This window comes from Tupaia chinensis, unplaced genomic scaffold (assembly GCF_000334495.1).
Source record: "Tupaia chinensis unplaced genomic scaffold, TupChi_1.0 Scaffold144909_1, whole genome shotgun sequence".
NCBI lineage: Eukaryota > Metazoa > Chordata > Mammalia > Scandentia > Tupaiidae > Tupaia > Tupaia belangeri.
The window spans coordinates 694,774-710,547 of NW_006204769.1; the positions used below are offsets into that span (position 1 = coordinate 694,774).

General features: G+C 36.9%; 1 protein-coding gene across 1 annotated transcript in view; it reads right to left on the reverse strand.

Annotated features, from left to right (window-relative positions):
* The window catches only part of IGSF11 (immunoglobulin superfamily member 11), a gene marked incomplete in the record, with an annotated part of 166,551 nt that overhangs the window by 19,505 nt on the left and 131,272 nt on the right, over positions 1 to 15,774 (reverse strand). Inside the window, 2 exon segments of the mRNA XM_027767926.1 lie at positions 1,436 to 1,643; positions 3,945 to 4,108. Of these exon segments, the coding sequence (XP_027623727.1) occupies positions 1,436 to 1,643; positions 3,945 to 4,108 (372 nt within the window).

Genomic DNA, 15,774 nt, shown 5'->3' on the forward strand with positions numbered 1-15,774 from the left:
GTGTTTACCAAATCCTTGCCCAAAGATGAAAGCCAGAAAAAACAAACAAACAAACAAAAACACACCAACGCTCATATCCTCAAGTGACTCAATAGTGGGAAGGAAAATAGAAGAGAGAATAATAGTTTGATGAAGACCACAGGGTAGATTCTAAGAGGAGGCTGGAGGAGAACTAAGAGCATCAGCTTCTCTACGAATTACCTCCTTCTCTTCAGATGACCTGAATTTAGCTACTCCTAGTACAGGTATCCATTTAGAAGGTAGGTTTTTATTCAAGAGACAGGGGAATTGAGAAATAACACATTTAGAATGGGCATAATTTAATGAAATAGGCTAAAGCACAGCACAATGTGAGTGTTGGCTTAAGTAAGAAGACCTAAATCTTAATCTAAATTTCGTTGTTCATTGTCTATGGAACCTGGGAAAAGGCCCTAAATTGGTTTGGTCTCAATATTAAGGAAATGCTATGATTAATTACCCAAACAAGAACAATTTTGAGGGTAAAAAAATGCATGATTGAAACTATGCTGAGACAACAGGTATAAGCCAAGAGCTGCGGTGATCCTAACTCAGTGTTACACGGGGGTGAAGTAACCTGGTTATTCTCACACATGCTCGAACTTTTGCTGTGTACTCACATTAGTCTTGTTTGAATTTGTTCTCAACAGTAGTTCTGTCCTATAGAAGCTTAAGAAAAGTAAGAGGCTACTTTTGATGGCATTTTATGCCACGTTTCTCCACTTTCAGAAAAGCCACTTGAGGAATGTTTTAGGGCCAGCTGCAGTAGCACGGGCTTCCTGACAGCTGGGAAGACTAAGGACACATGGGAGGCCCAGATTTCTTCCCAGCTCACCCTAAGAGCCTGTGGTTAGTTACTTGAGGAAGAGGGGTTAGCTAAAGGAGGAGGACTGCGACAGTGAAACAGTCAAAAAAAAAAAAAAAGTCTTAGAAAACACCTGAAATGAGGGCGAGCAGGAGGTGGGGTGGTTAAGGTGCTGGACACCCACGTGGCTAATGGCAGTTTGAGCCCCTGACACAAGAGCCTGAAACTCACGCCACATGTGTTTGCTCAAAATCCCAGTAAGAGAATAAAGGAGAAAAAGCTGCAGTGTGGCCATGCCCCCCGCCGGGAATGGGGTAGGGTGGAGGGTGATTTCTCCTCTCTTGCCCTCTCATTGTCTCTCTCTGGTGAGCCACAAGCAAAAATCTGAAAAAAAAAGAGAAAAAAGAAAATACCTGAAATGAAGAGAAGAAAAGCTTGTATAAGAAGCATGAAAACCAGTAAAGAGATAGAAATGAGAAAAAGAAAATGAGAAAAAGAAGAAAAAAAAAAAAAAGCCGACTGAGAATGTGGAAGGAAAGGCATAAGAAAATATGCTTGAGAAGAAGATTTGTAAGTAAAATGCAAGGTGCCCAGAACTTTTCTGTGACTCACCTAACACTGTGAGACCAGTGACCCCAATGTTCCTGCCCCCTCTGTCTGGAAGGTTGTTGACCAAACACTGGTAGGTGCCTGTATCTGAGAGTTGAGTGTTATTAATGAAGATAGAGACATTGGTGGCTGGCATGGTGCCTGTAAATCCTACCCTCCCATGGAACCGGGGGGCACCATCAAACATCTGTCCTCCCTGATACAGAATGACCTGCAAAAGAGAGCAGAATAAATAAACTGGCCACTGTATCCCCCCCGAGACACATAACAATATCTATCTGGTAGACAGTATTAATGTTACTGTGCTGAATGTCAGAACACTTTATTTCTAATCTGATCATTGTCACCAACTTTTTATTATAGCACCTGTCCACAGGTATTTTGGGACTGTAAATTATCATGTTCCAAATTATGACTTTTTCTCTTTATCTAACTCACCAGAATACAGAAAATGTCTTTATTGGACCAGCCAAAGTGGCACCAGCAAGAGGGCACCTCTGCATAATCCTGGGGCACATGGGAAGGCCTGGGACTCAGAGCCTGGGTTGACCTGAGCATGCCAGGTGCACCATGGGTACCTGTGATCCTAGCTGGCTGCAAGGTTGGGGGGAGGATTGCAGAGTGGGAAGACCCTGTCAGCCCCTTCCCCATGAAAGAAATAGATAAACATTTTTTAAAGAAGGAGAATATGTCTTTATTGCTACCATACCAAGATCCCATAAAGATTTTTACCAGTTTAAAAAACTAGGGTCACCATCCTTCTGCTTACTATGTTACCAAACAATAGATCCTGTAATAGATGCAAAGTAAATAAATGCCATAAAAGGGAAGAAGAGTTACAAGGCCATGATTGCTGTTTTTATGTCAATTTCTATGATCAAATTTAACAATTTATGAGACAGGTTTTAGATTATAGCAAAAAGCAGTCTGGGCTGGGAATAAAGGACTTGGTTCTATTTGACCTGTACCTGTAAATGTTTGGGCAACTATAGCCAAGTTCTTTCTTTATCTCTCTGATTTCATCACTGAATCTTGAAATAATGAGGTTGAACAAAATTACCTCGACAGCCCATCTAACTATAAAAATAACACGGCTTGAAGAAACAAAAGGAGCTTCCATTACATTTCATATCAGAAAACTTAGCTTTATCAAATATTTTAGGTAGTAATAAGCTTACTGAAGCAGAAAAGCTTCATAAAAATGTTATCTTCGTAAATAAAGGTCATTATTATGATTCAGTTGTTACCACGATTTGTTAATTTTCTAAGCATTATTTCCTGCAGTGGGTATTACAAGTCATAGGTCTTTTTACTGTAATTGATACAGTTTATAGGACAGTGGCTTCCATTTTCATGTACATTCTTTCATGTGAATACTGTAATTTATCTGAGACTCTTTGAGGCTGGCTAGTATGCCTGGTTGTGTTTAAAATATAAGTGAAATTAACTAAAGAAATGAAGCGATATTATCTAATGTCACTTCCTTACTATTATCACTATTTATAAAAAGCATGCTCTCAACCACCTGTGCTAGTGCCAGTGCTTCCTGTCCAAGAGTCCTTTGCCTTTTCTGTCTTGGTATTTTCATGTCACTGACTTTTGTGATATAATTCCAGGTTTCTACGTAAAACTCTCAGATGGATCCTCTTAGCCTTTATTAATTAAAAAAAAAAAAGTTTTTGCCAGAGCAGAGGCCCTTTGAGAGTTGACTGAAAACACAGAGTGGTAAGACTTAAATCAGCATCAGAACACTGAAAACACCATTTCATCCTAGAAATCATACAGATACTCAGAATGCTTCCTTACCCACCTCTTCTGAAAAGTTTAATATTTTAGAAGTAGCACAGGATGGAACAGAAGTACCTGTTCAGGTTGGTTAGCATTGGAGAGAGGAATGACCATCCAAATGACATTGAGGTTAATGAGTGCAGCACTGGTGGTAAAAGTACAGGGCAGGACTGCTGTCTGACCCCGGGCCACCTGGATACTGCCAGGGCTCTCTGACACTTCCAGAGATGCTGCAACACCTGCAGAAGAAAGAACAGGAAGGTTATGTGCTCACCCTTTCCTGATGGTCCAAACTCCTTCAGAAAAGCTTACGTATTTTATGTTATCACATAATTATGGATAATGTAAATGGACTAACATGACAGTCTTACTAAACAACTGCTTACCAGTAACTGAGTCAAAAAATAAAAGTGGCTCATTGGTCTACCTCTTGGAAACTACAATTTTAAAATATTAGAGGACTTTTGTGATTCCAGGTTTCTACGTAAAACTCTCAGATGGATCCTCTTAGCCTTTATTAATTAAAAAAAAAAAAAGTTTTTGCCAGAGCAGAGGCCCTTTGAGAGTTGACTGAAAACACAGAGTGGTAAGACTTAAATCAGCATCAGAATACTGAAAACACCATTTCATCCTAGAAATCATACAGATACTCAGAATGCTTCCTTACCCACCTCTTCTGAAAAGTTTAATATTTTAGAAGTAGCACAGGATGGAACAGAAGTACCTGTTCAGGTTGGTTAGCATTGGAGAGAGGAATGACCATCCAAATGACATTGAGGTTAATGAGTGCAGCACTGGTGGTAAAAGTACAGGGCAGGACTGCTGTCTGACCCCGGGCCACCTGGATACTGCCAGGGCTCTCTGACACTTCCAGAGATGCTGCAACACCTGCAGAAGAAAGAACAGGAAGGTTATGTGCTCACCCTTTCCTGATGGTCCAAACTCCTTCAGAAAAGCTTACGTATTTTATGTTATCACATAATTATGGATAATGTAAATGGACTAACATGACAGTCTTACTAAACAACTGCTTACCAGTAACTGAGTCAAAAAATAAAAGTGGCTCATTGGTCTACCTCTTGGAAACTACAATTTTAAAATATTAGAGGCTATTTACTCTTTTTTGTAAGACACTACCTAGTATTTGGCCAAAATCAGAAATAACATGGGAGAACTAAACTGACAGGATTTGATCCAAACTTGTAATGGTGAGGAAAAATGAGAAATAAATCAATTTTTAAAAAAGCATCATTACAAAAGCACAATTCAAAAAGTAAATGCTTATATATAAATCTGACAAATAATGTACAACAGCTATACTCCAAAAACTATAAAACATTGATGAAAGAAATCAGTAAGCGTAAATAAATGTGGAGATATACAATGTTCATGAATTAGAAAATTCACTCCTGTTAACATGCCAGTTCTCCCCAAATTGAGCTATAGATTGAAAGCAAACTCAATCATCATCCCAGTAGGCTTTTTTTGCAGATACTAATTCTAAATCATATAGAAAATCAAAGAATTGAGACAGTCAAAAAATATTTTAAAAGATGATGAAGAACTCACAATCTCATCTTAAAAACTTGCTATAAAGATACAGTAACAAAGGGAGCAGCAGGTGATGTGGTGGTTGGGGCGCTGGACTCCCACATGGCCGACCATGGTTTGAGTCTCAGACCTGGTGGCTTGCTTTGTCACTCTCCCTCTTATTCTTTCTCTATGTTGCTCTCTGGTTAAGTTGAATAATTGTAATAAATAAATAAAATTAAATGAATAATTCTTTAAAGAAAGATATAGTAATTAAGATAATGTTGTATTATTATAAGGAAAAAGATACAGATGAATAGTATAGGATTGTGAGTTCTAAAATAAACCATTTAATTTATAGACAGATGCTTTTCAACAGAGCTGTAAGATTATTAAATGGAAAAGTAACCTTTCAACAAATAACATCAGGATAATTCAACATTAATACACATTCGACAAAAAATAATTCAGTCCCCAACTCTACAAAATATACAAAACCAACTCAGAATGTTAATAGGTCTAAATCAAAGAGCTAAAATTATAAAACTTTTACAATCAAACATAGGAGAAAATCTTGGGTTAGTCAAAGAGATCTAAGATATGTCACCAAAACCATGAATTATTAAACAAATTAATAAACTGTACTTTATTAAATCAAAAATCTTTTGTGTTTCAAAGATTTAAGAAAAAATAGCCAAAGTATAGATTGAGAGAAAACATTGTAAATCATATATGTAATAGGGGATTTATATCTACACCATATTAAGAACAATTACAACTATTAAAATGGGCAAAGAATTTGAATAAATCTTTTTCAAGAAAAAAATGGAAAGATGCTCAATATCATTACTCAGTAGGGAAATACATGCTAAAACCATAAAATGATGCTATTACACACCCATTGGAATGGCTATAAACAAGACAATGCCAAGTTCTGGCTAGGATACAGAGAAACTGTAATCTCATGCATTGCTGGTGAAATTTAAAATGGTACAGCCACACTTAGGAAAACAGTTTCAACATTCTTAAAAAGTTAAATGTACCATACATCACAGCAATTTTATTTGCTAGGAATCTACTCACATAAAATAAAAATATATGTCCCCACAAAGACTTTTTCATGAATGTTCATAGCAACATTATTCATATCATGCCCCCAAAAGGAAATAACATAAAAATCCATTATCTGTAAATGGGTAAACAAATTGTAGCATATCCATATAATAAAATGCTATTCAGAAATAAAAAGTATCAAGCTACTAACACATGTTATGACATGGGTGAGCCTCTCATATGCACAAATGCAAAGCACAGTACATATATGATTTCCATATACCTGTAATGTCTAGAAAAGGCAAATCTATAGAGACAGAAAGCAGACTGGTAGCTTCCTGAGTCTAGAAAGGAGGGAGCAGGGATTGGTGTAAAGGGAATTTTTAGGGTAGTAGAAAGCTTCTAAAGCCAGATTGTCGTGATGAAATGAAAATTATATCTCAATAGCAGTTAAATTATTTTTTAAAAAAGCACTGATTCACTGGAGCCAACTCCCGAAAGTGAAAATCAACTGTTATCTCTTCTGCAAAAATGCCTGCCCCTGGGGACAATGAAAGAATATGGGAATAACAAAATAGGTTAGGGAGACCCTACACAGACCCTATCACCCTATAGTGATATCTCAAAGTGTTTTATTTTGAAGCAACAGTATCTCAAGTCTCAAAAAAAAAAAAAAAAGTAGCACGATAACATACTATTATGATTACAATTAGTTTTTTTAAAATGTACATATTTGATGACTGCAGTAAGCTATATAGTTCTAGCAAGGTTCTACTTTATAGTATGTTCATTCTACTCACTGAGGTTTATGCCTAAAGTCAGACTTGTGTTCAGACTTGTGTCAAGCTGCGCTTGCTACTGAAAATATTTAGATTAAGTTCATTAGCAAATCAATAAAATGGTGGGGTAAGGCATAGAAAGCAACCATGGATACCAGAGACAGTGTGGGAGGAGGGTGAGACACAGTAGAGGGTGAGAGATAGGGAATCAAGGATGGCAAAAAAAAAAAAAAATAGGCAAAATATACAGGAAACAAGAAATGGAAAATTATTTGTTGATGATAACACGTATGTTGATGTGCTTGATTGAGCTAATATACAGTGTATTCTGGATGGGAAATCTCATTTTGAATGCTGTAATGATATATACTGAATAAAAAAAATGTACATAACACCTTCCTTCTATAGAACTTCATGTTTTTCACATACAGTCTGGGATGTTAAGAGTTCATTTCTTTTTTCTTTTTTTTTTCTTTCTTTCTTTTTTTTCTAAATTTACTAGAAGGTGTGTGGTCCTTACTGGAGAGAGACAGAGATGGAGAGAGGGAAAAGGAGAAAGCACCCTGTGCCCCATGGCAAATGGTCACTCTGCAATTTCTTCTCCTCCATTTCTCCTTTGGAGATCTTGGGTGCAGATACATGTACATGTGCCCAGTGTGTTTTTTAAACTGCCAGGTCCGGGACTCAAACTGTACAGTTGGCCATGTGGGAACCAGCCATCTCAATCACCATACCATAGGCTAGGACACAAGTTAAATTTGAAGGCAAAAAAAAAAAAAAAAGTTTCATAAAATAAGCCACTTGTAATAGAATATAAAGCATTTGATAACATTAACATCAGGAAAAGTCTCTAAAGTCTCTAAGTTAAATAAGATTAAGGCAAAATTGTAAATTTGAAAAAGGAAACTGAAAGAACCTCAGGCATTAAAAGGCAAGAAGGGAAAGTTATTTGATAATGGAATAGGCAATAAATGGAACAAGCGACCTTACAGGGCAGACATGGGGTAAGGGAGCACATGCATCACGATGACATGACAAGTCTATGATAAATGCTACTACAGGTCATTTTCAGAGTAAGTGTGGACACCGAACTGGTCACTGCATTCTTCAGACAGTACTCCATGAAATTAAAGAAATATGAGCCTCTTAAACTATACAAGATGATGTGTACCTCCACTCTTAATTCACCGATTTCAAGAAAAACTCATAATTTTTGGTCCAAACTTTAGAAAGAAAAAAAAATGACCAATATCTACTATGAACAAAAGGAGAGTATAGATGGGAGAAACTACCAAAATAGAGTGAGCAGAGGATGAGTAGGTGCACAGGGGAGAAGGGGGGCCTGGGAGAAACAGGGCAGGTCTGTGGGCAGAGAGCCAGCATCGGGGGCCACAGAAGCTTAAAGGCCAACTTTATTCCCTCATGCTTTCACATAAGGCTCACCCTGAAATCTCAGGTTTTGAGATAGCCGATGAAGAAATCTAGATGAGCTACTTTCAGAACCTATAAAGGTATCAGTTTGAAGATGGACAGTTTTGATTTGAAATCTGGCTCTTTCATCTCTTGGCCATGTAGCCCCAAACAGGGAGCTAAATCTCTGCATGTTACTTCTTCTGTAAAACAGGCTAAATACCATCACCCCATCATCAGAGGGGTATGTGGAGAGGGCTGTTGCAGACATACTTAGCACTATTACCATTGTTAGCTAACATTTAGGGTACACCGACCATATTGAACCCACACTAAGCCCTAAATATAATCATGTAATCCTAAGGGATTCTCCCATTTTAGAGAAGAAAGTGAGGCCCAGAGAAAATTAAACACCGGTTCCAAGTCACACAGTCTCATAGCTAGGAAGTGGTAAAGTCTGATTTAAACTCAGGCAGTTTGTCTATAGAAAACAGGAACTTAGCTACTATACATAACACAACACATAGAAGTCATTCCATAAAATTTTGTTATTATGATCACTATTATATGCTCACAAAATTTAAAACTAGAACAGACTTTTACATAAAGTTATTAGATAGAAACTCCCTCTTGTAAATTTTCTGCTTCTAATTGTATAAATCAGTTTCAGTAAGCTTCATCCTCCTCAACCTCTCTTGTTAGATTAGAGGAGGTATCTACAGCTAACAGCTTACCCTGAGCTTTGAATTCCACCCTCTTGGCCCCCTTAGTCACCTTATTATAGACTACCCCCTTATCATCTAGCTTTAACCCCTCCCTCTGTGCTAAAGACTTCCTGATAGCATTTAAGTAACTTCAGATAGTTCCACTTAAAAACAAAATTCCTACCTCCCTATATCCCACATTCTTCTCTAGGAACTGACTTCATTATGCTACCTCATCTTAATCTTTTGAAAAAGAACTATCTACATCTACACTCTCTCTATAGACCCTTCTCCCAAAGTCTTCAATCTACTCCGGCCCCCTACCCCTTCTTCAAATAATTCCCCCTAGGTGATCTTGCTATATGACAACTGTAACCATTCTTGAACTCAGTAGCAGCTAACAGAGCAACCATTTTCCACTCCTGAAACACACTTTTCCCTTAGCTTCAGTGATAAAAGTTTACTTCTGATTTTCTTCCCATCACTCTAGACACTTCTGTGTCTCTTCTGCTTTTCCAGACCCTCTTCTCTGTGACTATTAAATGCAGGTATTCCTCAAAATGTTGTCTTGACTTCTTATTTTTAACTCCCAATAGAATCTCATGCACTGTCATGAATTCAATTCTCATATACATATGAATGCCTTCTAAACTTATCTCTTACCCAAACCTCTCCTCTTATATTCAACTGTCTCCTAGACATCATCATTCAGCTATCTCAGACACCTCAAGTCAAGCGTCCAAGGCCAACTTCTTCCCTTCCATGCACACCTTCCATACACATCTGGCTCCTCTACAGTGCTTGCTATGATAGTAAATGATTCAAACAGGACCAAGAGTTGAACAAGCCAGAAATTTAGAAATCTTTCTCAGCTCCTTCTACTATCTTATCATCTCCCAAACAAACCAGTCTATGATCAAAGATGATCCATTTTACCAACTAAATTTTCCCCCTGGATTCTTGAATCAGAGTCTTTGCTCTGTCCTCTGTATTTGCTCTGTTTGATGACCTTTGTTCCAAAACCCAACCTCTATTTAGTAACCTACCATCTTTCCTACCAGCTCAAGTGTTACCATCTCACAGAAAATCCCAGGGTCTCATAAAGAAGTGTCATACATTATCGAAGTTTATCATCGCACTTCATTAGTGTGGTTACTAAACATATCTTTATGATATATTGTGAAGTCTTAGAGAGCCAATAAACACAGGAACTCAATAAACACAGACTGTTAAATTGATCTTATTAAATTCCTTCAATTTCCACATGAAAATTAAAAGTGCAAAGATACAGGCTTCCCTAAGGTTTGAAGATTAAAATCTGCATCTCTCTTGTTTTTTTAAAGAATTATTTATTTAATTTTATTTATTCATTCATTTATTTTAATTTGACCAGAGAAAGACAGATATACAAGAGAAGGAAAGTGAGAAAGCCCGCTGCCAGGTCCAGGATTCGAACTGTGGTCAGCCATGTGGGAATGTCCAGCACCTTAGCCACCACGCCACCTGCTGACCCCAAATCTGCATCTCTTGACTTCCAATAAAGTATGTTTCTACCATCCCAACTCTCTCACAGATCTTACACCAGAAATGATGATGTCAGTATTTCTTGCATGATGATTACAATGAAGGGATGATGTTTCTTTACCAAATAGGACTGATGCTGAGCTATAAGAATTCAGTTTATTTGTAAATATACATGCTTTGTTCTAAAGAAAGAAACATTTAACATAAAAGGCTATTACTCTCTTTAGCTACAGAATTCTCTATGAATAGTATTTTAAATGAAAGTCATGCAAGACCCTAGATATCATATATAAAATACCAAAGAGACTTTTCAGACAGACTCTCCTGAAGAATCTGCATAGATGTTGACTGAAAAACTAGCTGTAACTTTGAAGATGGCGCAGAAAGTACATGAATCAGGAGTGGGCATCTTAAAGAAGCTTTACAGAGAGAATTTTTAAATTACAGTTGTAGTATGCTGTAAGACCCATCTCATTCTCATCCCCTAAAAAGGCCTGCATTCCCTAAATGTCTTAGGACAAAGGATGCCTGAGTATTTCCAATGGATCAGGTGTGAATGCACATAAAAGCTGGAGGGGAGTCATCTTAAGATTCTGCTCAAGAAGGCAGGCCCTCAGTAAAAAAAAGCTCTGAATTCCTAGAAGGTGTATTTCGGGCATTCTGGAAAATACACATGTATTCCTGTATATAAATGAAAATTTTGTTGTTTTATTTTAAATTCAGCATGATCAGAAAAGTTGTAAAATTTGTTTTCCTCCCACCTAAGGGAGGAAAAAAACTGGCTCTTGAATGAACTTAAAGGGATGTGGAAAACAAAATAGAGTTGCTTTGTGATTATGTCTCAAAACTCCTCTTTAGATATCAACTGAACTGGGCATAATCAATCATTTCCTAGAGAGAATAAGAAGAATAGAAATGGGCATTTTTCACATTTTAAATGTTTGCTCTTTCCCATCCTATTAAAAAAAAAAAGAAAAAGAAAAAAAACAACCAAAAACTCTATGTCCCTTCAGAGTGTATTTCCATGTTTGAGTTTCTAGGCAAGAATTTAAACTTTAATGCTAAATATTCTATTAAAAATTTATTTAAAATATCATACAATTTGCAATATTTACATGTAAAATGCATAATTTAAGAGTACAATTCACAATATTTTGCAGACTTGAATGTTTTCTTAGTACTTGCACCCAAGAAAAATTAAGTCAACTCATGGATTATGAATGACTCTCAGCAATTAAATTAAAAAGACATAAAGTGTGTGGCCATGCTTTCTCTGAGGAGTTTAAATCATAAATTATAGTTGTCTATACTTTTTCTTTCAACCCTTGTTTCCCAGGATTTAAAGCAGAAAGAAATTCACATTCTCTCAGGCTATATATCATATCAGAGGAAAAGAAGCTGGTAGCAATGAATCCTTAAAAATTGTAAGAGGAATCATCCACACTTTATAGTCAAGAAAGCAGGCAGAGACATTTTTCAGTCATCTGCCTACTGCTAACACTCAAGTGACATGAATCTCTCTGTAAACCCGTCAGAGCTAGAACAGGAAGTTCAGAATGGCAACTGGCCCAAGCAACCCATCTGAGACTTCAAAACAAAAGTGTTCTCTGATGTCTCTGGAGCTTGTGCTCATGTTTCAGGATCAGCCCAACTGCCAGAACCCTTCCCTCTGGGAACACAGTCAGCAAAGCATCAAAAAGACCTTGTGGTGCTTTGGGAGACCTATGTAATACTTTTGCCCAAAAGTTTATTATCAACAGCCACAACATGCTTACTGGCTTGTATCATTCTCATATGATTTCATAAGTGTTTCTTACATATATAAAACATAAACGTATTTCATCTATTTACAATGAGTTTTATAGTTCCATAAGAACTACAAAATACATTTCAAAAAATAAAATTTCTACTCTATATTCCTTTTCTCAAAGAAACAAAGAAATAGCACATTTTTTCAACATTGTTGTATTTTTAAATACAAATCACTTTCCTTTCCTTTTATTTGTTGTTTTTGTTGTTGTTTTGAGGTTTTTGCCATGGGGTACATACACTTGCTGGAGAGAGAGACAGTGAAGGGGAAAGTGAGAAATCACTCCCCTCAAGAGGCATGGCCACACTGCAATCCCTTTTCTTCCATTCTAATCCTGGGATTTTGGGCATGCACGCACACATGCCCAGCATTATTTTCAGGACACCAGGTCCAAAACATGAACTGCAGTCACTCATGTGGGAGTTCAGTGCCTTAACCACTATGCCATCTTCTGGTCCCTTCCCTTCATATTTTAACCAATTGTTAATAAATGAGATAATGTACCTTTATGCTTATTATTATACAATCTTTTAAAAATCTGCCAGTTGAACTTAAAAAATTAAAAAAGCTGTTGTTAACTGAAATTAAATCGTGGCCATTAACAAGGTACTAAATGAGATTAAGGATGATATCCTTTTTTTTTTTTTAAGAGTAGTATCTTAATTCTATCTGTATGGATGACTATTACATACTGGTCATCTATATTAATCAATTTACAGGATCACTGCCACTTTCTACTTCATTTTATGTCATATTACACAATATATTTTATTGTTGGTATACAAAAGCAGGTAACGATAAAATTATATACCCTTATTTTCTGGCTGAAGCATTAAACACTCCTTACAAAGTCCATGCTTCATGGTATTACATCTCTGTGGTACTACAGTTCCCCTTTAGATGTCATCTCAGTCCCTTCTTCTGACTACCCCCCTTCAACCACAAACATTGCTCAGAGACCACGCCATGAGCAGTGTGCCACAAGACAAGGATAGAGAAATTATTTCCCCAGGCATAATTCCAAAAAGCAGGCCCAGAGATGCAATAGAGATGTAGAGGAAGCCCAAAGCCTTGTACTAAACCAATGCTTACTCTAAATTGTAAATTTTCTTTGTTGCTTTTCTTTTTTTTAATTTATTTTATACATTTAATCACTATATATCACTATGGCTTATAAAGTGAGTTTAGTCAACATGAATACACTTCACAACAGTCCAGTTGAAGATACCATACATGGGGAACAGCAGTTAGCATAATGGCTATGTCACTGGACTCCCATGTAGCCGACCACGGTTCAAGTCCTGGACCTGGTGACTTAAATTCACACTGAGCACGTGTCCGTGCGTGCCCAAGATCCTGAGAGGAGAATGGAGGCGAAGGAATTGCGACGTGGCCATCCCCCCTGGGGAGGTGATTTCTTGCTCTTTCTGTCTCTCTGTCTCTCTCTGTCTTTCTGGCGAGCACACACGCCCTATAGCAAAAAAAAAAAAAAAAAAACAAAAAAAAAAAAAAAAAAAAAAAAAAAAAAAAAAAAAAACTTCTCCAAAAGAAAAGAGAAGATACCATACATGTTATGATCCACAGATAATCATCCATTCCTGTGTCCCAAAATAAGATCAAAAAGCATATACATTTGGCTTATTTGACTCATTGATGCCATGTCATATGCATTATGTGGGTGGCACTTACCCAGCAATATCTCTCATAACACTTGATTTGAATTTTATCAGAATCCTCTTTAGCAAGACTTCCATCATTATCACCCCTCTCCTGACTTCATATAGCTCTGGGCTTAGATGTTCTAGTCCATTAGGGATCCCCTTGCAGGGGTAACTACAGTTTGACAAGGGGGAGATCTATGAGTCTCTCGCAGTAACTGTAGGGATTGTAACCACTAGTGTGCCAAAAACAGGTGACAGATGACTTACATTTTGTTTGGCCCATAATATATGACCCACTCAGAGTTTTAAATAATTTGAGTTACTTGTAGTTAAACCAAACACAAATATAGATTACCAGCCTATAGGCTAGACAAATGCTTATAACTGTTATGAGGTCCTTGTCAAAAAATATATTAAATACAGGCCCATTGGAGCTGTGAACTATTGCCTTCAGGGCTGACTAATGAAGATTTTCTGCGGAGACTTCACCCTCCAGACCCCATTCCAGAGTGGTAGGGTAACCCCTGAAGAAAAATGGAATAGCAGAGAGGATGCAGATCACCTCCTCCTGCATACCTCTGAATGCTCAGATTGAACTTCAAGAAATTAGGATTATTAGCTTGCAAAGTGAATATTCCAACATGGGTGTATTTCTCCAGTCCAGCTGATAATACTATAAAGTTATCTTCAATAAATAATACCCCATTTCTTTTGCCCATTAATGCTTTGCCTCTTGTTCAGTTTGAATATGTAAAAGAACTTGAAATAAAACAAAACAAAAACAAAGTTCAATGTCTATGAAATACCTGAAAAAATATGAAAGCAAATAAATGGTCTTGGTAGTCAAAAGAGAAATTAAAGATGTTGGAAATTAGCATAATAGAGAACAGGGTGGGCATTTTGTAAGGAGTCTTTAGAGGACATGTGTCCTCAAAAATTCTTCATAAAAAAAGCAAATTATGTGATGGTTTAAGAGAATAAAAGATAAAATAGGGATAAATTAAAAAAAAATAAAGAAATTAGGAAGAAACGTGTAATCCATCAGATGACCAGAAATCACCTCAGGGGCACGAGAAATATGAGAAACCAAGAAAATACCTCTCCCCCAAGGGAAAAGAATAATTCCTCTTCATCCATAGACAGTACAATGGAACTTGTGGAAATGTCTGATAAAGAATTTAGAATATAGTGACAAAGCTAACAGAGATGTAAGAGAAGAGAGACAATGAACCCCAGAAGATGCAGAAGAAAAGAGTCAACGAGTTCTAGGAGGTGAGGAATTTCTTGCATGATCTGAAAGAGGAAATTCACACCATCAAAAAGAATCAAAATGAACTGTTAGAGATGAAGGCTGTAATACAGGAAATCAAAACCTCCCTTGAAAGTATTAAAAGCAGACTAGATCATACAGATCAAATCTCAGATGAAGCAGATACAATCACTGGATTAGAAAAATACACCACAAACACTGAGAAAATAGCCCCCAAAAGTGAGAATAATATACAAGAAATACTAGATACCATTAAATGTCCAAACATCTGGATAATTGGTATCCCTGAAGGTGAAGAAACTAATAAGGGCATTGAAAAACTATTCCATGAAATCCTGGAAGAAAACTTTCCAAACATAGAGAGGTATTCAAAGATCCAGACCCAAGAAATACAAAGGACCCCACATAGAATCAACCCAAGAAGACCTTCTCTACGACACATTATAGCCAGACTAAGACAAGCACAGAAAAAGAGAAGATATGAAGATTAGCAAGAGAGAAATGTCAAGCTACCTACAAAGGATATCCCATCAGGCTGACAGTGGACCTCTCATTGGAAACAATGCAACAAGGAAAGAATGGGAAAGTACATTCAAAGTGTTAAATGAAAAACAATTTCAACCAAGAATACTGTACCCGGCAAGATTATCCTTCATATGGGAAGAAAAGAAAAGAACATTCTCAGATAAACAAAATTCTAACACCAGATCAGCTCTCTAAGAAATTCTGAAGGGAATGTATATCAGGAAAACTAAATACAGACATGCAGAAATAAGAGTTCAAAAACTACAACTAAGAAAATGGCAGGGGACA